The sequence below is a fragment of the Coregonus clupeaformis genome, chromosome 2 (genome assembly GCF_020615455.1).
Source record: "Coregonus clupeaformis isolate EN_2021a chromosome 2, ASM2061545v1, whole genome shotgun sequence".
NCBI classification, from domain to species: Eukaryota; Metazoa; Chordata; class Actinopteri; order Salmoniformes; family Salmonidae; genus Coregonus; species Coregonus clupeaformis.
The window spans coordinates 12,158,408-12,182,013 of record NC_059193.1 but is presented as its reverse complement, the minus strand read 5'-3'; the positions used below and the strand labels follow the sequence as shown (position 1 = coordinate 12,182,013).

General features: G+C 47.9%; 1 protein-coding gene across 5 annotated transcripts in view; it reads right to left on the bottom strand.

Moving 5' to 3' along the window:
• gria1a (glutamate receptor, ionotropic, AMPA 1a) overlaps positions 1-23,606 on the bottom strand; it is a 184,598-nt gene that overhangs the window by 5,534 nt on the left and 155,458 nt on the right. For 2 of the 5 annotated variants that reach the window (XM_041839048.2, XM_041839062.2), the window contains exons 12-14: positions 12,499-12,697; positions 12,147-12,394; positions 2,502-2,616 (exon numbers count right to left, since the gene is read on the bottom strand). In XM_041839048.2, coding sequence (XP_041694982.2) covers positions 2,502-2,616; positions 12,147-12,394; positions 12,499-12,697 — 562 coding nt within the window. Of the gene's footprint in view, positions 1-1,437; positions 1,553-2,501; positions 2,617-12,146; positions 12,395-12,498; positions 12,698-23,606 lie in introns of those variants that run through there. The other 3 variants (XM_041839054.2, XM_041839068.2, XM_041839069.2) reach the window with 2 other exon arrangements.

The window sequence follows — 23,606 nt, the reverse complement described above, 5'->3', positions numbered from 1 at the left end:
GGCCAGCTCTAGGAAGAGTCTTGGTGGTTCCAAACTTCTTCCATTTAAGAATGATGGAGGTCACTCTGTTCTTGGGGACCTTCAATGCTGCAGAAATGTTTTGGTACCCTTCCCCAGATCTGTGCCTCGACACAATCCTGTCTCGGAGCTCTTCGGACAATTCCTTCAACCTCATGGCTTGGTTTTTGCACTGTCAACTGTGGGACCTTATATAGACAGGTGTGTGCCTTTCCAAATCATGTCCAATCAATTGCATTTACCACAGCTGGACTCCAATCAAGTTGTAGAAACATCTCAAGGATGATCAATGGAAACAGGATGCACCTGAGCTCAATTTCGAGTCTCATAGCAAAGGGTCTGAATACTTATAAGGTATTTCTTTTTTATTTATTTAATAAGGCTGTAACGTAACAAAAAGTGGAAAAAGTAAAGGGGTCTGAATACTTTCCGAATGCGCTGTACGTGCTATTTCTCTGTATGTTTCTATTCCCTCTGGTTGATATTGGCTAGATCGGTGCACTTTACAATAATGTACTTCAGCATTATGTGGTACTACACATGAGGACAATCTCATTCTGACTCTCTTACATGAGGGATGCCTGTGATTTCCCTCCTGTATTACCTTGGCTATAGCAACAAGATCGACATCATATGTTAGCTATACATCACTCCAAAACAACCTCACAGATGAGTCGAGGGAAATAAAAAGTGAATGTTACACTCTCTTCAAAGAACACACATGCCTACTTGTATTGCTTAGAGGTACTGTGTACGCGGCTAATGTTCTGCAATAAGGAGCAGGCAGCATATGTTCTTCTGTATCACAACATATGACCTCTAATATATTTTATTTAACGACGTAAACTCCACTGTTTCACCTCAACCATCAAGGTTAGTAGTTCATTCAATCTTTGGCCTCATTATGGAGAGAACAGTGATTGGCTCCCTGTGAGTGAGTGAGTGAGTGAGTGAGTGAGTGAGAGAGAGAGAGAGAGAGAGAGAGAGAGAGAGAGAGAGAGAGAGAGAGAGAGAGAGAGAGAGAGAGAGAGAGAGAGAGAGAGAGAGAGAGAGAGAGAGAGAGAGAGAGAGAGAGAGAGAGAGAGAGAGAGAGAGCAAGAGTCCGCCAATCTCAGTTACTATACTAATGAGAACCAGTGGCATGTCTAAGTAGTGAACTGAGAGAGAGAGAGCGACAGTTTGAGATATAAGGGCTGGTCTGGGAACAGACTTTACAGGGCTTTTGTAGTTTCAGACTGGTCTTGGATCAGGGGTTTTGAGGAGGATGTGAGGAGTGTTTGGGGTATAAGGACTGGTCTAGGATCAGGGGTTTTGAGGAGGATGCGAGGAGTGTTTGGGGTATAAGGACTGGTCTAGGATCAGGGGTTTTATGCGGGTGTGTTTGGGGGTATAAGGACTGAGTTATAGTGTGTGACTGACCTTGCGTCCGGAGTCGTTGCTGCCACACTCTCCTTTATCGTACCACCATTTGTTCTTTAGTTTGTCTAAGACGGCCTGCTCATTGAGCTTCAACACGGCTAGGTTTACCGGGATCCTGCACGTACACCCACACCACACCCAGGGCAGGGCAGGGCAGGGCCATAACATAAATAACATAGCATAACATATGTTATATTATGTCAGTCATTCAGAACATTTTCAATCATATACCACATCTACGCATCAAGGTTTACTGCACTTTAGCTGTGTCACTGGTAAGAAGTTTGAACCCTCACACACACGTTCACTCACAGGCAAATACATAAAGTATACATCAACATCATTAGCAACATACATGTACATCAGAGTCAAAGTGATATGTGTTAATACTCCATCTATCTCTGTGGGCTCTGTCTCCCTACTGTACTGTACGATAGTAGATGTGTATTACTGTATCACTTTGGGTAACCGGCACACTAGCTGTGGACCCTCTGTTACGGAACACAACACGTCAGAAAAGATTCTGATTCTGGATTCTATTCCCCTTTAAAAGCTGTAGGAGCATCTAGTTAGTAGGAGATGCTGGGGCACAGAGATACAAACAAACCCAATTCTGCTGTTTGTGTGTGTGGAGTCTTCAGTGTATCAGCTTACCAGGGAACTTATGCATGAATGAACGCTATCCTTACTTATTCATGAGAACAGGGTAAGGGAGGGGCTACTAAAATTCAAACTGTGCCAATTCCAGACACCCTCCTCCCAGAAGGACTACAGTAGTTTATGTTGGCTAGGGAGAGAGTATGATGTCTCTCTGTAGTTTTAAGTTGGCCCCTACACACAGAGATGAAGTACTTGTTACCCTTCGTGTTGAAGTCGGGCCATAGACCTATCCATGGCTAGGGAGAGATACAATATCATGTGTCTCTCTTGTGTATTAAGCCCCCCCCCCACCCTTCATACAGAGTTGTCAGGAAGTGTTTCCATCCAGAGTGTCTGAGCAGCTTTGTGATTGGCCAGTTACCCCCCTGGTGGATCAGCGTGGTTGGTTGAAACAGGGCTCTGACCTTGGAGTCCCCGCCCCCGCTGCCACACTCGCCCTTGTCGTACCACCATTTGTTTTTCAGTTTGTCCAACAGGCCTTGCTCGTTCAGTTTTAACACGGCCAGGTTAACAGGGTTTCTTTAGAACGATAATAGATACAATCATAACTGGGTCAGTTTTACTGGGTTAGGAAATACTATCAACTGTATATTATGGACAGGTATATAAATATATATTTATAGACTGTACAGAGTGATAATGAAAATGTTGGAGCTATATTTTAATAATAATAACTGTGTTAGGGTTTGAAAGAGTATATGGATAGGTAGGTTAAGTAGTGGTTATGATTATGAATGTTGAATCGCCTGCTTGGCTAAGACAATGGCGATATATGGAGTGAATATACTATGGAGCAGGGTTGATCTTGAGTTTGGGCATTCTAAATGCTTTATATACAGTATATTACTTCTATATCTCGATGGACTGAAATGCTTGCTGGCCATACTTGAGTCAGGCTTAACCAAAGAGAGGACAGGACCTCTTAGAGGGAGAGAGCAGATATCATGGGGAGATGCTTCAGATATGGAAGCCTGCCTGCCTGCATGTCTCTGGATGATTTTGTCCTTTCAATGTTTCCACTATGCGGATATGGCTTGCTATGGAAATTGAGAACTATCAATATTCCATCCACCCTTAACATTCTTAGAGACAGGAATTCAGTGTTCAGAAATGAAGGGTTATCAGCATTCGATCCATACAAATATGCTTAGTTGTTGAGTGTCAAAACTCCCTTTAGAGTAGAGTGAAGTTTCTCTCATTTCTTTCTTAGTTGATAATTGACTCTAGCATTGAAAGAAGACCACCAACTACCTCAGCGAACTTAACTACCACATCCATATCTATAGCACCTCTCTGATAGGCTACCTGTCTCTCTCCATCCCAGGAACTGTCTCTCTCTCTCTCTCTCTCTCGCTCTCTCTCTCTCATCCCAGGTAGAGTCAGACATGAACGTGTATGTGTTCATGTACAGTATATAATAATATACCCTGTTGGTGGGTTAGAGGTTAGAGGTCGAGTAGATGAGGCGACAGAGTGATTGGTAGTGGGTTAGAGGTTAGAGGTCGAGTAGATGAGGCGACAGAGTGATTGGTGGTGGGTTAGAGGTTAGAGGTCGAGTAGATGAGGCGACAGAGTGATTGGTAGTGGGTTAGAGGTTAGAGGTCGAGTAGATGAGGCGACAGAGTGATTGGTGGTGGGTTAGAGGTTAGAGGTCGAGTAGATGAGGCGACAGAGTGATTGGTGGTGGGATGGGGATAGAAGGCAGGAATGGGGTTGAAAGAGGAGTGGGTTTTCCCAACAAAACACAACAGTACACATCAGGGATGGAGCTAGGACAAGGTCAAAACACAACAACAGTATTTCACAGTAGTGAAAAATAAGTCTTCAGGGTAACAACAGTTGAGATCCTGTCAAATGAAGAGCTGTTAATGTAGCAATTCTGAGCGATAAATTCAATCAAACTGGCATCGTATCTCGTATCGACTGTACTGAAATGATACTGCAGAATGGTTTCAGACACTGTGAGAATATTCAGTAGACTCTCCTCACAGGTAGATGCTTATAGATTCAGAACGTGTCCTGTGTGAGAACAAAGATATGTCACCAGGCAACACCTTGATTAAACAGAGCCCTCAGTAAACAAAAAAGAGGGTGTTCACTAATTTCTGATTTGGACAGAGAATAAATATTTATTTACCCACATCTTAAATGTCTAGCCAGAACAATGGGATCTCAATTAATGAAAGGGGCTATTCAGTCTGAAATAGTCTCAGACTCCCTTACAAAACATTATCTGAGTAATGAACCCAGTCTTCTCTGTCAGTATCAGACATCTGTGAATACCACCGACCACAGTGTGTGTGTGATCTTAGGCCGCTGGCGGGAGAGAGGAGGGGTTAGGAGTGTGTGTGTGTGTGTGAGAGAGCTTGGACCGCTGGGGGAGAAAGGGAGAGAGAAGGGGTTAGGAGTGTGTGTTTGTCTGTGTCTGTGTCTGTGTCTGTGTGTGTGTGTGTGTGTGTGTGTGTGTGTGTGTGTGTGTGTGTGTGAGTGTGTGATAAATACATTGATTGTGAGTGAGGACCTTCGCTGTGTGCATGCAGCTTACTGAGACAGTCCACTAAATGACTATTCAATGACACTAAATGAAATCTCCCCATAGGAGACTTCTCATTAAAATAAATGGAGATGATTATGGTTGAAGTCAAAGCTCCACATGACCCCTCCAAGTCCTTTATGGAACAGAATAAATGTAAGATATGGACTGTAGTCATGAGAGGTGAGGTTAGGCGGTGTTGAGATGTCTGCTGTAGCTGTTATCATCTAATAAAAATAATCACAAATAGAACATGTGATTTTCTAATCATTTCCCATCATAGCTTCACAACATCAGTCTGCATTGATGATCTGAGTGCTTACAGGAGTAGCAGTGAAAACACTAGACAGACTGTTTAAATGTAGGCCACACAGAGCCTCTGCCCAGATACATTGTTTGTGAGTGCCGTGTGTGTGTGCGCATTTGTGTGATTGCTTGTCTAAAGTCAGAAAGAAGAGAGGGTGAGACAGAGAGAGACAGGGAGAGAGAAAGATAGAGGGAGAGAAAGAGAGAGGGAGTGAAAGAGAGAGGGAGAGAAAGAGAGAGTGAGAGACAGAGTAGTTGAGGCTTCAAAGGAAGCAGGGCCAAATAAAACTGCACTAGAACACAACAACACAATCCTCAGATAGAGAGGAGAACAGAGGAGAACAGAGGAGAGAGGAGAACAGAAGAGAACAGAGGAGAACAGAGGAGAACAGAGGAGAGAGGAGGAGAACAGAGGATAGAGGAGAACAGAGGAGAACAGAGGAGAGAGGAGAACAGAGGAGAGAGGAGAACAGAGGAGAACAGAGGAGAGAGGAGAGAGGAGGAGAGAGGAGAACAGAGGAGAACAGAGGAGGAGAGAGGAGAACAGAGGAGAGAGGAGAACAGAGGAGAACAGAGGAGGAGAGAGGTGAACAGAGGAGAGAGGAGAACAGAGGAGAGGAGAACAGAGGAGAGAGGAGAACAGAGGAGAACAGAGGAGAGAGGAGAACAGAGGAGAACAGAGGAGAGAGGAGGAGAACAGAGGATAGAGGAGAACAGAGGAGAACAGAGGAGAGAGGAGAACAGAGGAGAGAGGAGAACAGAGGAGAACAGAGGAGAGAGGAGGAGAACAGAGGAGAACAGAGGAGAACAGAGGAGGAGAGAGGAGAACAGAGGAGAGAGGAGAACAGAGGAGAGGAGAACAGAGGAGAGAGGAGAACAGAGGAGAACAGAGGAGAGAGGAGAACAGAGGAGAACAGAGGAGAACAAGAGGAGTGGGGAGAACAGAGGAGAACAGAGGAGGAGAGAGGAGAACAGAGGAGAGAAGAGAACAGAATAGAACAGAGGAGAGAGGAGAACAGAGGAGAAGAGAGGAGAACAAGAGGAGAGAGGAGAACAGAGGAGAACAGAGGAGAGAGGAGAACAGAGGAGAACAAAGGAGAGAGGAGAACAGAGGATAACAAAGGAGAGAGGAAAACAGAGGAGAACAGAGGACAACAGAGGAAGGAGGAGAACAGAGGAAAGAGGAGAACAGAGGAGAGAGGAGAACAGAGGAGAGAGGAGGAGAACAGAAGATAACAGAGGAGAGAGGAGAACAGAGGAGAACAGAGGAGAGAGGAAGAGAACAGAAGAGAACAGAGGAGAGATAAGAACAAATGAGAGAGGAGGAGAAGAGGAGAACAGAGGAGAACAGAGGAGAACAGAGGAGAGAGGAGAACAGAGGAGAACAGAGGAGAGAAGAGAACAGAGGAGAACAGAGGAGAGAGGAGGAGAGAGGAGGAAAACAGAGGAGTGAGGACAACATAGGAGAACAGAGGAGAACAGAGGAGAACAGAGGAGTGGGGAGAACAGAGGAGGAGAGAGGAGAACAGAGGAGAGAGGAGAACAGAATAGAACAGAGGAGAGAGGAGAACAGAGGAGAACAGAGGAGAACAAGAGGAGAGAGGAGAACAGAGGAGAACAGAGGGAGAAACAGAGGGAGAACAGAGGAGAGCGGAGAAAAGAGGACAACAGAGGACAACAGAGGAAGGAGGAGAACAGTGGAAAGAGGAGAACAGAGGAGAGAGGAGAACAGATGAGAACAAAGGAGAGAGGAGAACAGAGGAGAACAGAGGAGTGGGGAGAACAGAGGAGAACAGAGGAGGAGAGAGGAGAACAGAGGAGAGAGGAGAACAGAATAGAACAGAGGAGAGAGGAGAACAGAGGAGAACAGAGGAGAACAAGAGGGTAGAGGAGAACAGAGGAGAACAGAGGAGAACAGAGAACTGAGGAGAACAGAGGAGAGCGGAGAACAGAGGACAACAGAAGACAACAGAGGAAGGAGGAGAACAGAGGAAAGAGGAGAACAGAGGAGAGAGGAGAACAGAGGAGAGAGGAGGAGAACAGAAGAGAACAGAGGAGAGAGGAGAACAGAGGAGAACAGAGGAGAGAGAAGAACAAATGAGAGAGGAGAAGAAGAGGAGAACAGAGGAGAACAGAGGAGAGAGGAGAACAGAGGAGAACAGAGGAGAGAGGAGAACAGAGGAGAACAGAGGAGAGAGGAGAACAGAGGAGAACAAAGGAGAACAAAGGAGAGAGGAGAACAGAGGAGAACGAAGGAGAGAGGAGAACAGAGGAGAACAGAGGAGTGGGGAGAACAGAGGAGAACAGAGGAGGAGAGAGGAGAACAGAGGAGAGAGGAGAACAGAATAGAACAGAGGAGAGAGGAGAACAGAGGAGAACAGAGGAGAACAAGAGGAGAGAGGAGAACAGAGGAGAACAGAGGAGAACAGAGGAGAACAGAGAACAGAGGAGAACAGAGGAGAGCGGAGAACAGAGGACAATAGAGGACAACAGAGGAAGGAGGAGAACAGAGGAGAGAGGAGGAGAACAGAAGAGAACAGAGGAGAACAGAGGAGAGAGGAGAACAGAGGAGAGAGGAGAACAGAGGAGAACAGAGGAGAACAGAGGAGAACAAAGGAGAGAGGAGAACAGAGGAGAACAAAGGAGAGAGGAAAACAGAGGAGAACAGAGGAGAACAGAGGAAGGAGGACAACAGAGGAAAGAGGAGAACAGAGGAGAACAGAGGAGAGAGGAGAACAGAGAGAGGAGGAGAACAGAGGAGAACAGAGGAGAACAGAGGAGAACAAAAGAGAGAGGAGAACATAGGAGAACAGAGGAGAACAGAGGAGAACAGAGGAGAGAGGAGAACAGAGGAGAGAGGAGAACAGAGGAGAACAGAGGAGAGAGGAGAACAGAGGAGAACAAAAGAAAAAGGAGAACATAGGATAACAAAGGAGAGAGGAGAACAGAGGAGAACAGAGGAGAACAAGAGGAGTGGGGAGAACAGAGGAGAACAGAGGAGGAGAGAGGAGAACAGAGGAGAGAAGAGAACAGAATAGAACAGAGGAGAGAGGAGAACAGAGGAGAAGAGAGGAGAACAAGAGGAGAGAGGAGAACAGAGGAGAACAGAGGAGAGAGGAGAACAGAGGAGAACAAAGGAGAGAGGAGAACAGAGGATAACAAAGGAGAGAGGAAAACAGGAGAACAGAGGACAACAGAGGAAGGAGGAGAACAGAGGAAAGAGGAGAACAGAGGAGAGAGGAGAACAGAGGAGAGAGGAGGAGAACAGAAGATAACAGAGGAGAGAGGAGAACAGAGGAGAACAGAGGAGAGAGGAAGAGAACAGAAGAGAACAGAGGAGAGATAAGAACAAATGAGAGAGGAGGAGAAGAGGAGAACAGAGGAGAACAGAGGAGAACAGAGGAGAGAGGAGAACAGAGGAGAACAGAGGAGAGAAGAGAACAGAGGAGAACAGAGGAGAGAGGAGGAGAGAGGAGGAAAACAGAGGAGTGAGGACAACATAGGAGAACAGAGGAGAACAGAGGAGAACAGAGGAGTGGGGAGAACAGAGGAGGAGAGAGGAGAACAGAGGAGAGAGGAGAACAGAATAGAACAGAGGAGAGAGGAGAACAGAGGAGAACAGAGGAGAACAAGAGGAGAGAGGAGAACAGAGGAGAACAGAGGAGAACAGAGGAGAACAGAGGAGAGCGGAGAAAAGAGGACAACAGAGGACAACAGAGGAAGGAGGAGAACAGTGGAAAGAGGAGAACAGAGGAGAGAGGAGAACAGATGAGAACAAAGGAGAGAGGAGAACAGAGGAGAACAGAGGAGTGGGGAGAACAGAGGAGAACAGAGGAGGAGAGAGGAGAACAGAGGAGAGAGGAGAACAGAATAGAACAGAGGAGAGAGGAGAACAGAGGAGAACAGAGGAGAACAAGAGGGTAGAGGAGAAACAGAGGAGAACAGAGGAGAACAGAGAACTGAGGAGAACAGAGGAGAGCGGAGAACAGAGGACAACAGAAGACAACAGAGGAAGGAGGAGAACAGAGGAAAGAGGAGAACAGAGGAGAGAGGAGAACAGAGAGAGAGAGGAGGAGAACAGAAGAGAACAGAGGAGAGAGGAGAACAGAGGAGAACAGAGGGAGAGAGAAGAACAAATGAGAGAGGAGAAGAAGAGGAGAACAGAGGAGAACAGAGGAGAGAGGAGAACAGAGGAGAACAGAGGAGAGAGGGAGAACAGAGGAGAACAGAGGAGAGAGGAGAACAGAGGAGAACAAAGGAGAACAAAGGAGAGAGGAGAACAGAGGAGAAACGGAAGGAGAGAGGAGAACAGAGGAGAACAGAGGAGTGGGGAGAACAGAGGAGAACAGAGGAGGAGAGAGGAGAACAGAGGAGAGAGGAGAACAGAATAGAACAGAGGAGAGAGGGAGAACAGAGGAGAACAGAGGAGAACAAGAGGAGAGAGAGAGAACAGAGGAGAACAGAGGAGAAACAGAGGAGAACAGAGGAGAACAGAGGAGAGCGGAGAACAGAGGACAATAGAGGACAACAGAGGAAGGAGGAGAACAGAGGAGAGAGGAGGAGAACAGAAGAGAACAGAGGAGAACAGAGGAGAGAGGAGAACAGAGGAGAGAGGGAGAACAGAGGAGAACAGAGGAGAACAGAGGAGAACAAAGGAGAGAGGAGAACAGAGGAGAACAAAGGAGAGAGGAAAACAGAGGAGAACAGAGGAGAACAGAGGAAGGAGGACAACAGAGGAAAGAGGGAGAACAGAGGAGAACAGAGGAGAGAGGAGAACAGAGAGAGGAGGAGAACAGAGGAGAACAGAGGAGAACAGAGGAGAACAAAAGAGAGAGGAGAACATAGGAGAACAGAGGAGAACAGAGGAGAACAGAGGAGAGAGGAGAACAGAGGAGAGAGGAGAACAGAGGAGAACAGAGGAGAGAGGAGAACAGAGGAGAACAAAAGAAAAAGGAGAACATAGGATAACAAAGGAGAGAGGAGAACAGAGGAGAACAGAGGAGAACAGAGGAGAACAGAGGAGAACATAGGAGAACAGAGGAGAGAGGAGAACAGAGGAGAACAGAGGAGAGAGGAGAACAGAGGAGAGAGGAGAACAGAGGAGAACAAAGGAGAGAGGAGAACATAGGAGAACAAAGGAGAGAGGAGAACAGAGGAGAACAGAGGAGAACAGAGGAGAACAGAGGAGAACAGATGAGAAAGGAGAACAGAGGAGAACGGAGGAGAGAGGAAAACAGAGGAGAGAGGAGGACAGTAGAAAAGAGAAGGACAGTAGAAAAGAGGAGAACAGAGGAGAACAGAGGAGAACAGAACAGAGGAGAACAGAGGAGAGAGGAGAACAGAGGAGCGAGGAGAACCGAGGAGAACAGAGGAGAGAGGAGAAAAGAAGAGAACAGAGGAGAACAGAGGAGAACAAAGGAGAACAGAGGAGAGAGGAGAACAGAGGAGAACAGAGGAGAGAGGGGAACAGAGGAAAACAGGGGAGAGAGGAGAACAGAGGAGAGAGGAGGAGAAAAGAGGAGAACAGAGGAGGAGAGAGGAGAACAGAGGATAACAGAGGAGAGAGGAGAACAGAGGAGAGAGGAGGAAAACAGAGGAGAACAGAGGAGAGAGGAGAACAGAGGAGAACAGAGGAGAGAGGAGAACAGAGGAGAATAGAGGAGAGATTAGAACAGAGGAGAACAGAGGAGAAAGGAGAAGAGAGGAGAACATAGGAGAAGAGAGGAGAACGTAGGAGAATAGCGGAGAACCGAGGAGAGAGGCGAACAGAGGAGAGAGGAGAACAGAGGACAAGAGAGGAGAGAGGAGAACAGAGGAGAACAGAGGAGAGAGAAGAACAGAGGAGAGAGGAGAACAGAGGAGAACAGAGGAGAGAGGAGAACAGAGGATAGAGGAGAACAGAGGAGAACAGAGGAGAACAGAGGAGAACAGAGGAGAACAGAGGAGAAGAGAGGAGAGAGCAAAACAGAGGAGATGAGAGGAGAGAGGAGAATAGAGGAGAACAGAGGAGAACAGAGGAGAACAGAGAACAGAGAACAGAGGAGAGAGGAGAACAGAGAACAGATGAGAGAGGAGAACAGAGGAGAGAGGAGAATAGAGAACAGAGGAGAGAGGAGAACAGAGAACAGAGGAGAGAGGAGAGAGGAGAACAGAGGAGAGAGGAGAGAGGAGAACAGAGAACAGAGGAGAGAGGAGTGAGAAGAACAGAGAACAGAGGAGAGAGGAGAACAGAGAACAGAGGAGAACAGAGAACAGAGGAGAACAGAGAACAGAGAAGAGAGTAGAACAGAGAACAGAGAACAGAGAACAGAGGAGAGAGGAGAACAGAGAACAGAGGAGAGAGGAGAACCGAGAACAGAGGAGAGAGGAGAACAGAGAACAGAGAAGAACAGAGAACAGAGGAGAGAGGAGAACAGAGAACAGAGAACAGAGGAGAGAGGAGAGAGGAGAGAGGAGAGAGGAGAGAGGAGAAGAGAAGAAAGGAGAGTAGAGGAGAGGAGAACAAGGAAGGAGGGAGGAAATAAGGGGGGGGGGGGGGCAGATTTCGACAGACCACTTCTTTTGTAAGCACTCAGATTCCGGTCAGCCTGGCCAAGCCCCAGGTGGTGGATGTCAAGGGCTTAGCAAGGCTTCAGCTCTCACAGACACAGAGATATACTGCTCTGCAGTAGTCATAGAGCTTACACTTTGCAGTACACACTTCTTCGAAACCTTTTTGGTTCCAGGTAGAACCCTTCTGGGTTCCAGGTAGAACCCTCGGTGGAAAGGGTTTACATGGAACCCAAAAGGGTTCGACCTGCATCCAAAAGGGTTTTACCTGGAACCAAAAAGGGTTCTTCAAAGTGTTCACCTATGGGTTCTAGATAGCCCCTTGTAGTCATAGAGGTTACGTCAAATTGCCATTTTGTGGTTACGTCAAATTGCCACGTCAAATACACCTTTTAACATTAGGTCATACATGCTGCTTATTACACTGATAAAACAGTGTGTCAAGGGTTTGATGTTTATAGAGGCTGCATCCCAAATGGCACCCTATTCCCTACATAGTGCACTACTTTTGACCAGCACCCTGTGGGCCTTGGTCAAAAGTAGTGCACAATATAGGGAAAAGGGATGTATCCAGTATCTCCATACAAAACAATATTCATGCAAAAAAAGCTGCCTAAGCCATTTCGAGCTCTGAGGCAGAGGTGCAGTTACACGTTATTACCTGAGGGGAGAGCCCTTGGGCGTGGCGATGCCGTATCCTTTAGAGTCCAGGTTCCCTCCGACCTTCATGGTGTCACAGGGTTTCCTCTGCTCGATGTACTCGTTCATGGTGGACTCTAACAGGTAGGCGTACTTCCCTTTAGACTTCCTGACCCTCATCACTCCCTCGTCTGTGGTCTTCACAAACACTGAGGGGTCGGCCGACTTCATGTACGACCACATCTTCTCAAACACTGCAATCTTAGACCGCTGGGGAGAGAGGAGGGGTTAGAATTGTGTGTGTGTGTGTGTGTAAACTGCATGTAGATGCTAGTTAAACAGGTGTGTGTCTATGACTAAACCACAGGTCTCACTCTGAAGAACTCTTTAGTGGAACCAGCATCCAGAGTTCCGTAGGCGATCTCAGTCTGTTTAGCCAGGTCCTCAGCACTCTCTATGGGGGAGACCATCCTCTCCACCGTGAGGAAAGCAGCCAGATTGGCCGTATAGGATGAGATGATGATGAGGGTGAAGAACCACCACACGCCACCCACTATTCGTCCTGACAGAGACCTAGAGGTAGAAACACCCAGAGACAGGGGTTAGAGACAGGCCTACGTACGTACCTACACACACAACCTCTAGGATATGCCCAGCTAGACTTGAAAGGAGACATATATAATGGAGCCCCTACAAAAATACACCCATCTGCATAACTCTCCATTAGGATAGACCTCATTCACTTACATTATAACAAACCAAACCAAAGCCTCTGCCTTTCACATGACTCTGACCTATCTAGCATCACATTACAGTAGGACTCACCCACCCCGACTACCTACAGTACAGCAGGTCTCTGTCTGTGTCTCATCATCACCCATCCTGACTACCTACAGTACAGCAGGTCTCTGTCTGTGTCTCATCATCACCCACCCCAACTACCTACAGTACAGCAGGTCTCTGTCTGTGTCTCATCATCACCCACCCCAACTACCTACAGTACAGCAGGTCTCTGTCTGTGTCTCATCATCACCCACCCTGACTACCTACAGTACAGCAGGTCTCTGTCTGTGTCTCATCATCACCCACCCTGACTACCTACAGTACAGCAGGTCTCTGTCTGTGTCTCATCATCACCCACCCTGACGACCTACAGTACAGCAGGTCTCTGTCTGTGTCTCATCATCACCCACCCTGACTACCTACAGTACAGCAGGTCTCTGTCTGTGTCTCATCATCACCCACCCTGACTACCGACAGTACAGCAGGTCTCTGTCTGTGTCTCATCATCACCCACCCTGACTACCTACAGTACAGCAGGTCTCTGTCTGTGTCTCATCATCACCCATCCTGACTACCTACAGTACAGCAGGTCTCTGTCTGTGTCTCATCATCACCCACCCTGACTACCTACAGTACAGCAGGTCTCTGTCTGTGTCTCATCATCACCCACCCCAACACCTACAGTACAGCAGGTCTCTGTCTGTGTCTCATCATCACCCACCCTGACTACCTACAGTACAGCAGGTCTCTGTCTGTGTCTCACCATCACCCACCCTGACTACCTACAGTACAGCAGGTCTCTGTCTGTGTCTCATCATCACCCACCCTGACTACCTACAGTACAGCAGGTCTCTGTCTGTGTCTCATCATCACCCACCCCAACTACCTACAGTACAGCAGGTCTCTGTCTGTGTCTCATCATCACCCACCCCAACTACCTACAGTACAGCAGGTCTCTGTCTGTGTCTCATCATCACCCACCCTGACTACCTACAGTACAGCAGGTCTCTGTCTGTGTCTCATCATCACCCACCCTGACTACCTACAGTACAGCAGGTCTCTGTCTGTGTCTCATCATCACCCACCCTGACTACCTACAGTACAGCAGGTCTCTGTCTGTGTCTCATCATCACCCACCCTGACTACCTACAGTACAGCAGGTCTCTGTCTGTGTCTCATCATCACCCACCCTGACTACCTACAGTACAGCAGGTCTCTGTCTGTGTCTCATCATCACCCATCCTGACTACCTACAGTACAGCAGGTCTCTGTCTGTGTCTCATCATCACCCATCCTGACTACCTACAGTACAGCAGGTCTCTGTCTGTGTCTCATCATCACCCACCCTGACTACCTACAGTACAGCAGGTCTCTGTCTGTGTCTCATCATCACCCACCCTGACTACCTACAGTACAGCAGGTCTCTGTCTGTGTCTCATCATCACCCACCCTGACTACCTACAGTACAGCAGGTCTCTGTCTGTGTCTCATCATCACCCACCCTGACTACCTACAGTACAGCAGGTCTCTGTCTGTGTCTCATCATCACCCACCTTGACTACCTACAGTACAGCAGGTCTCTGTCTGTGTCTCATCATCACCCACCCCAACTACCTACAGTACAGCAGGTCTCTGTCTGTGTCTCATCATCACCCATCCTGACTACCTACAGTACAGCAGGTCTCTGTCTGTGTCTCATCATCACCCACCCTGACTACCTACAGTACAGCAGGTCTCTGTCTGTGTCTCATCATCACCCACCCTGACTACCTACAGTACAGCAGGTCTCTGTCTGTGTCTCATCATCACCCACCCTGACTACCTACAGTACAGCAGGTCTCTGTCTGTGTCTCATCATCACCCACCCTGACTACCTACAGTACAGCAGGTCTCTGTCTGTGTCTCATCATCACCCACCCTGACTACCTACAGTACAGCAGGTCTCTGTCTGTGTCTCATCATCACCCACCCTGACTACCTACAGTACAGCAGGTCTCTGTCTGTGTCTCATCATCACCCACCCTGACTACCTACAGTACAGCAGGTCTCTGTCTGTGTCTCATCATCACCCACCCTGACTACCTACAGTACAGCAGGTCTCTGTCTGTGTCTCATCATCACCCACCCTGACTACCTACAGTACAGCAGGTCTCTGTCTGTGTCTCATCATCACCCACCCTGACTACCTACAGTACAGCAGGTCTCTGTCTGTGTCTCATCATCACCCACCCCAACTACCTACAGTACAGCAGGTCTCTGTCTGTGTCTCATCATCACCCACCCCAACTACCTACAGTACAGCAGGTCTCTGTCTGTGTCTCATCATCACCCACCCTGACTACCTACAGTACAGCAGGTCTCTGTCTGTGTCTCATCATCACCCATCCTGACTACCTACAGTACAGCAGGTCTCTGTCTGTGTCTCATCATCACCCACCCTGACTACCTACAGTACAGCAGGTCTCTGTCTGTGTCTCATCATCACCCATCCTGACTACCTACAGTACAGCAGGTCTCTGTCTGTGTCTCATCATCACCCACCCTGACTACCTACAGTACAGCAGGTCTCTGTCTGTGTCTCATCATCACCCACCCTGACTACCTACAGTACAGCAGGTCTCTGTCTGTGTCTCATCATCACCCACCCCAACTACCTACAGTACAGCAGGTCTCTGTCTGTGTCTCATCATCACCCACCCCAACTACCTACAGTACAGCAGGTCTCTGTCTGTGTCTCATCATCACCCACCCTGATTACCTACAGTACAGCAGGTCTCTGTCTATGTCTCATCATCACCCACCCTGACTACCTACAGTACAGCAGGTCTCTGTCTGTGTCTCATCATCACCCACCCTGACTACCTACAGTACAGCAGGTCTCTGTCTGTGTCTCATCATCACCCACCCTGACTACCTACAGTACAGCAGGTCTCTGTCTGTGTCTCATCATCACCCACCCTGACTACCTACAGTACAGCAGGTCTCTGTCTGTGTCTCATCATCACCCACCCTGACTACCTACAGTACAGCAGGTCTCTGTCTGTGTCTCATCATCACCCACCCCAACACCTACAGTACAGCAGGTCTCTGTCTGTGTCTCATCATCACCCACCCTGACTACCTACAGTACAGCAGGTCTCTGTCTGTGTCTCATCATCACCCACTCCTGACTACCTACAGTACAGCAGGTCTCTGTCTGTGTCTCATCATCACCCACCCTGACTACCTACAGTACAGCAGGTCTCTGTCTGTGTCTCATCATCACCCACCCTGACTACCTACAGTACAGCAGGTCTCTGTCTGTGTCTCATCATCACCCACCCCAACTACCTACAGTACAGCAGGTCTCTGTCTGTGTCTCATCATCACCCACCCCAACTACCTACAGTACAGCAGGTCTCTGTCTGTGTCTCATCATCACCCACCCTGATTACCTACAGTACAGCAGGTCTCTGTCTGTGTCTCATCATCACCCACCCTGACTACCTACAGTACAGCAGGTCTCTGTCTGTGTCTCATCATCACCCACCCTGACTACCTACAGTACAGCAGGCCTCTGTCTGTGTCTCATCATCACCCACCCTGACTACCTACAGTACAGCAGGTCTCTGTCTGTGTCTCATCATCACCCACCCTGACTACCTACAGTACAGCAGGTCTGTCTGTGTCTCATCATCACCCACCCCGACTACCTACAGTACAGCAGGTCTCTGTCTGTGTCTCATCATCACCCACCCTGACTACCTACAGTACAGCAGGTCTCTGTCTGTGTCTCATCATCACCCACCCCGACTACCTACAGTACAGCAGGTCTCTGTCTGTGTCTCATCATCACCCACCCTGACTACCTACAGTACAGCAGGTCTCTGTCTGTGTCTCATCATCACCCACCCTGACTACCTACAGTACAGCAGGTCTCTGTCTGTGTCTCATCATCACCCACCCTGACTACCTACAGTACAGCAGGTCTCTGTCTGTGTCTCATCATCACCCACCCTGACTACCTACAGTACAGCAGGTCTCTGTCTGTGTCTCATCATCACCCATCCTGACTACCTACAGTACAGCAGGTCTCTGTCTGTGTCTCATCATCACCCATCCTGACTACCTACAGTACAGCAGGTCTCTGTCTGTGTCTCATCATCACCCATCCTGACTACCTACAGTACAGCAGGTCTCTGTCTGTGTCTCATCATCACCCACCCTGACTACCTACAGTACAGCAGGTCTCTGTCTGTGTCTCATCATCACCCACCCTGACTACCTACAGTACAGCAGGTCTCTGTCTGTGTCTCATCATCACCCACCCTGACTACCTACAGTACAGCAGGTCTCTGTCTGTGTCTCATCATCACCCACCCTGACTACCTACAGTACAGCAGGTCTCTGTCTGTGTCTCATCATCACCCACCCTGACTACCTACAGTACAGCAGGTCTCTGTCTGTGTCTCATCATCACCCACCCTGACTACCTACAGTACAGCAAGGCCAGTCCGCCTGGCCTTGCTGCTATTCCAGTTTCAACTGTTCTGCCTGCGGCTACGAAACCCCTACCTGTCCCAGACCTGCTGTTTTCAACTCTTTAATGATCGGCTATGAAAAGCCAACTGAGAGACCTGAGCCCTAGGACCATACGTCGGGACTACCGGCCGTGGTGACTCCTTGCTGTCCCCAGTCCGCCTGGCCTTGCTGCTATTCCAGTTTCAACTGTTCTGCCTGCGGTTATGGAACCCCTACCTGTCCCAGACCTGCTGTTTTCAACTCTTAATGATCGGCTATGAAAAGCCAACTGAGATTTATTCCTGATTATTATTTGACCATGCTTGTCACTTATGAAAATTTTTGAACATCTTGGCATGGTTCTGTTATAATCTCCACCCGGCACAGCCAGAAGAGGACTGGCCACCCCTCATAGCCTGGTTCCTCTCTAGGTTTCTTCCTAGGCTTTCGCCTTTCTAGGGAGTTTTTCCTAGCCACCGTGCTTCTACACCTGCATTACTAGCTGTTTGGGGTTTTAGGCTGGGTTTCTGTACAGCACTTCGAGATATTAGCTGATGTAAGAAGGGCTATATAAAATAAAATTGATTGATTGATGGTCTCTGTCTGTGTCTCATCATCACCCACCCCAACACCTACAGTACAGCAGGTCTCTGTCTGTGTCTCATCATCACCCACCCCAACTACCTACAGTACAGCAGGTCTCTGTCTGTGTCTCATCATCACCCACCCCAACTACCTACAGTACAGCAGGTCTCTGTCTGTGTCTCATCATCACCCACCCTGACTACCTACAGTACAGCAGGTCTCTGTCTGTGTCTCATCATCACCCACCCTGACTACCTACAGTACAGCAGGTCTCTGTCTGTGTCTCATCATCACCCACCCTGACTACCTACAGTACAGCAGGTCTCTGTCTGTGTCTCATCATCAGACACCCTGGTTCTGTCCCAAATGGCACCATATTCCCTTTATAGTGCACTACTTTTGACCGGGCCGATATATTGGGAATAAGGTGCCATTTGGGACACACACTCTGCCTCTACTGTAATGTAATTCCATCAAGGCTCTGGGAGAGCTGTGTTAAATGTGCTGAGACAAGATAAATGAGCATCACAAAGGAACTACAGCAGATTAATCTCACCTTAAGGAAGTTTCAGCTTGTTTCACGGAGCCACACACATTAATTGGTGGTGATTAATAATGGGAGGAGGAAGAGGAGGCCACTTAGTCACAGCTTTTCAAAAACAAACCACTGATTTGTTGGAAGCCAATTCCCCCAGGACCCTTCTCTGTGTCTCGGGAAGTGTTCCAAATGGCACCCTACTCCCTTTATAGTGCACTACTTTTGACCAGGGCCATTATTGGAACAGGGCACCACTTGGGCTGTAGCTCTGTCCCTCTGCCTCAGGAGAGCCCTACTGAGCACGAACGATTAAGTGTTTCTCTGTAATGCACTATTCTCATCTCTGGTACGTCAGACAGAGAGAGTACAGGACAGAGAGAGTACAGGACAGAGAGAGATAGAGACCTTTTATGTGATCAAAAATAAGCTGAATCGAAGACAAAAAGGATTCAGTATGTTAGTGAAGTAGAACATTGAAAGGAACAAGAGGAAAACTAAAACTAAAACATTTACGATGTGTGAGAGAAGATTGGAGGATGATGAAAGAGTTACAAGACCTGAGGAGAAAGGGAAAGAGAGGGGTATGAGTGAAAGAGAAGAGAGGGAAAGAGAGGGGTATGAGTGAAAGAGAAGAGAGGGAAAGAGAGGGGTATGAGTGAAAGAGAAGAGAGGGAAAGAGAGGGGTATGAGTGAAAGAGAAGAGAGTGTGTGTGTGTGTGTGTGTAGACCTACCACACTGTTAAGCCTGTGAACAGGACAGAGAGAGATAGATGGCAAGGTGGCAAGGTGGCAAGGTGACTGGGAATATGACAGAATACAGAATACAAACAGTGTAGATACTCACTCCGCAAGGCAATTAAACTGGCAAAACATCAGTGTAGTGACAAAGTGGAGTCGCAATTCAACGGCTCAGACACGAGACGTATGTGGCAGGGTCTACAGACAATCACAGACTACAAAAGGAAAACCAGCCACGTCGCCGAGACCAACGTCTCGCTTCCAGACAAGCTAAACACCCTCTTCGCCCGCTTTGAGGATAACACAGTGCCACCGACGCAGCCTGCTACCAAGGACTGTGGGCTCTCCTTCTCTGTAGCCGACATAAGTAAGACATTTAAGCATGTTAACCTCCGCAAGGCTGCCAGCCCAGACGGCATCCCTAGCCGCGTCCTCAGAGCATGTGCAGACCAGCTGGCTGGTGTGTTTATGGTCATATTCAATCTCTCCCTATCCCAGTCTGCTGTCCCCACATGCTTCAAGATGGCCACCATTGTTCCTGTACCAAAGAAAGCAAAGATAACTGAACTAAATGACTATCGCCCCATAGCACTCATCTCTGTCATCATGAAGTGCTTTGAGAGACTAGTCAAGGATCATATCACCTCTACCTTACCTGTCACCCTAGACCCACTTCAATTTGCTTACCGCCCCAATAGATCCACAGACGATGCAATCGCCATCAAACTGCACACTGCACTATCCCATCTGGACAAGAGGAATACCTATGTAAGAATGCTGTTCATTGACTATAGCTCAGCATTCAACACCAAAGTACCCTCCAAGCTCATCATTAAGCTTGAGGCCCTGGGTCTGAACCCCGCCCTGTGCAACTGGGTCCTGGACATCCTGACGGGCTGCCTCGATGTGGTGAAGGTAGGACACAACATCTGCACTTCGCTGATCCTCAACACTGGGGCTCCACAAGGGTGCGTGCCCAGCCCCCTCCTGTACTCCCTGTTGACCCATGACTGTGTGGCCAAGCACGCCTCCAACTCAATCATCAAGTTTGCAGACAACCCAACTGTAGTAGGCTTGATTACCAACAATGACGAGACAGCCTACAGGGAAGAGGTGAGGGCTCTCGGAGTGTGGTGCCAGGAAAATAACCTCTCACTCAACGTCAACAAAACAAAGGAGATGATTGTGGACTTCAGGAAACAGCAGAGGGTGCACCCCCTTATCCACATTGACAGGACCGCAGTGGAGAAGGTGGAAAACTTCAAGTTCCTTGGGGTACACATCACTAACAAACTTAAATGGTCCACCCACGCAGACAGTGTGGTGAAGGCGGCGCAACAGAGCCTCTTCAACCTCAGGAGGCTGAAGAAATTTGGCTTGGCACCTACAACCTTTTACAGATGCACAATTGAGAACATCCTGTTGGGCTGTATCACCGCCTGGTACGGCAACTGCACCACCCGCAACCACAGGTCTCTCCAGAGGGTGGTGCAGTCTGCCGAACGCATTAACGGGAGTAAACTACCCGCCCTCCAGGACACCTACAGCACCAGATGTCACAGGAAGGCCAAAAAGATAATCAAGGACATCAACCACCCAAGCCACTGCCTGTTCACCCCGCTATCATCCAGAAGGCGAGGTCAGTACAGGTGCATCAAAGCTGGGACTGAGAGAATGAAAAACAGCTTCTATCTCAAGGCCATCAGACTGTTGAATAGCCATCACTAGCACACTAGAGGCTGCTGCTGCCTATTGAAATCACTGGCCACTTTAAGAAATGGAACACTAGTCACTTTAATAATGTTTACATATCTTGCATTACTCATCTCATGTGTATATACTGTATTCTATAATATTCTACTGTATCTTAGTCCATGCCGCTCTGTCATTGCATGTCCATATATGTATATATTCTTAAATTCCATTCCTTACTCAGATTTGTGTGTATTGGGTATATGTTGTGAAATTGTTAGATATTACTTGTTAGATATTACTGCACTGTCGGAGCTAGAAGCACAAGCATTTTGCTACACCCGCAATAACATCTGCTAAACACGTGTATGTGACAAATACAATTTGATTTGATTTGAACTCCTGAGCAGGCTTTAGGCCGAGGAGGATCTGTCTGCATGTCTGCCTGTCTGTCCATCTGTGTCTGTCTTGGTATCCTACAGTGAGGGATAAAAGTATTTGATCCCCTGCTGATTTTGTACATTTGCCCACTGACAAAGACATGATCAGTCTATAATTTTAATGGTAGGTTTATTTGAACAGTGAGAGATAGAATAACAACAAAAAAATCCAGAAAAACGCATGTCAAAAATGTTATAAATTGATTTGCATTTTAATAAGGGAAATAAGTATTTAACCCCTCTGCAAAACATGACTTAGTACTTGGTGGCAAAACCCTTGTTGGCAATCACAGAGGTCAGACGTTTCTTGCAGTTGGCCATCAGGTTTTCACACATCTCAGGAGGGATTTTGTCCCACTCCTCTTTGCAGATCTTCTCCAAGTCATTAACGTTTCGAGGCTGACGTTTGGCAACTCGAACCTTCAGCTCCCTCCACAGATTTTCTATGGGATTAAGGTCTGGAGACTGGCTAGGCCACTCCAGGACCTTAATGTGCTTCTTCTTGAGCCACTCCTTTGTTGCCTTGTCCGTGTGTTTTGGGTCATTGTCATGCTGGAATACCCATCCACGACCCATTTTCAATGCCCTGGCTGAGGGAAGGAGGTTCTCACCCAAGATTTGACGGTACATGGCCCCGTCCATCGTCCCTTTGATGCGGTGAAGTTGTCCTGTCCCCTTAGCAGAAAAACACCCTCAAAGCATAATGTTTCCACCTCCATGTTTGACGGTGGGGATGGTGTTCTTGGGGTCATAGGCAGCATTCCTCCTCCTCCAAACACGGCGAGTTGAGTTGATGCCAAAGAGCTCGATTTTGGTCTCATCTGACCCAGTTCTCCTCTGAATCATTCAGATGTTCATTGGCAAACTTCAGACGGCCCTGTATATGTGCTTTCTTGAACAGGGGGACCTTGTGGGTGCTGCAGGATTTCAGTCCTTCACGGCGTAGTGTGTTACCAATTGTTTTCTTGGTGACTATGGTCCCAGCTGCCTTGAGATCATTGACAAGATCCTCCCGTGTAGTTCTGGGATGATTCCTCACCGTTCTCAAGATCATTGCAACTCCACGAGGTGAGATATTGCATGGAGCCCCAGGACGAGGGAGATTGACAGTTATTTTGTGTTTCTTCCATTTTAGCGAATAAACTGTTGTCACCTTCTCACCAAGCTGCTTGGTGATGGTCTTGTAGCCCATTCCAGCCTTGTGTAGGTCTACAATCTTGTCCCTGACATCCTTGGAGAGCTCTTTGGTCTTGGCTATGGTGGAGAGTTTGGAATCTGATTGATTGCTTCTGTGGACAGGTGTCTTTTATACAGGTAACAAACTGAGATTAGGAGCACTCCCTTTAAGAGTGTGCTCCTAATCTCAGCTCGTTACCTGTATAAAAGACACCTGGGAGCCAGAAATCTTTCTGATTGAGAGGGGGTCAAATACTTATTTCCGTCATTAAAATGCAAATCAATTTATAACATTTTTGACATGCGTTTTTCTGGATTTTTGTTGTTGTTATTCTGTCTCTCACTGTTCAAATAAACCTACCATTAAAAGTATAGACTGATCATGTCTTTGTCAGTGGGCAAACATACAAAATCAGCAGGGGATCAAATACTTTTTTCCCTCCTCTCTATCCTTCATTCCATGCATGCTCCCATCCCCTGCTTCTCATCTGTCATATCTCATCTCTCCTAGCTCTCTTTCTCTCTCTCTGTCTCCCTCACACCCTCCTGTCTCTCTCTCTCTCTCTCTCTATTCCTCTCTCTCTCTCTCTATTCCTCTCTCTCTCTCTCTCTCTCTCTCTACCCCTCACACCCTCCTCTCTCTCTCTCTCTCTCTGTCTCTCTCTCTTCCTAACCCTCTCACCCTCCTCACTCTCTATTTTCTCTCTCCCTCCATCTCATCATCTCTTTCTCTCTCTTATCTATGAAGTCTAATTAGTACAAATCAATCATCACTTGTCCACATTTAAACCATACTGTACAGCAGGGGTTCTCAAAGTCAGGTCCAAGGTCCTGCAGAGGGTCCGCAGCCAGATCTCAAAATATAAAATACACCATGGGGCACTCTGTTCACAACGTTGAGATCAGCAAACCGCTCGCCCATACAACTGCCCAGAACAATTGAAACTGGGATTCATCCATGAAGAGCACACTTCTCCAGCGTGCCAGTGGCCATTTGAAGGTGAGCATTTGCCCACTGAAGTCGGTTACG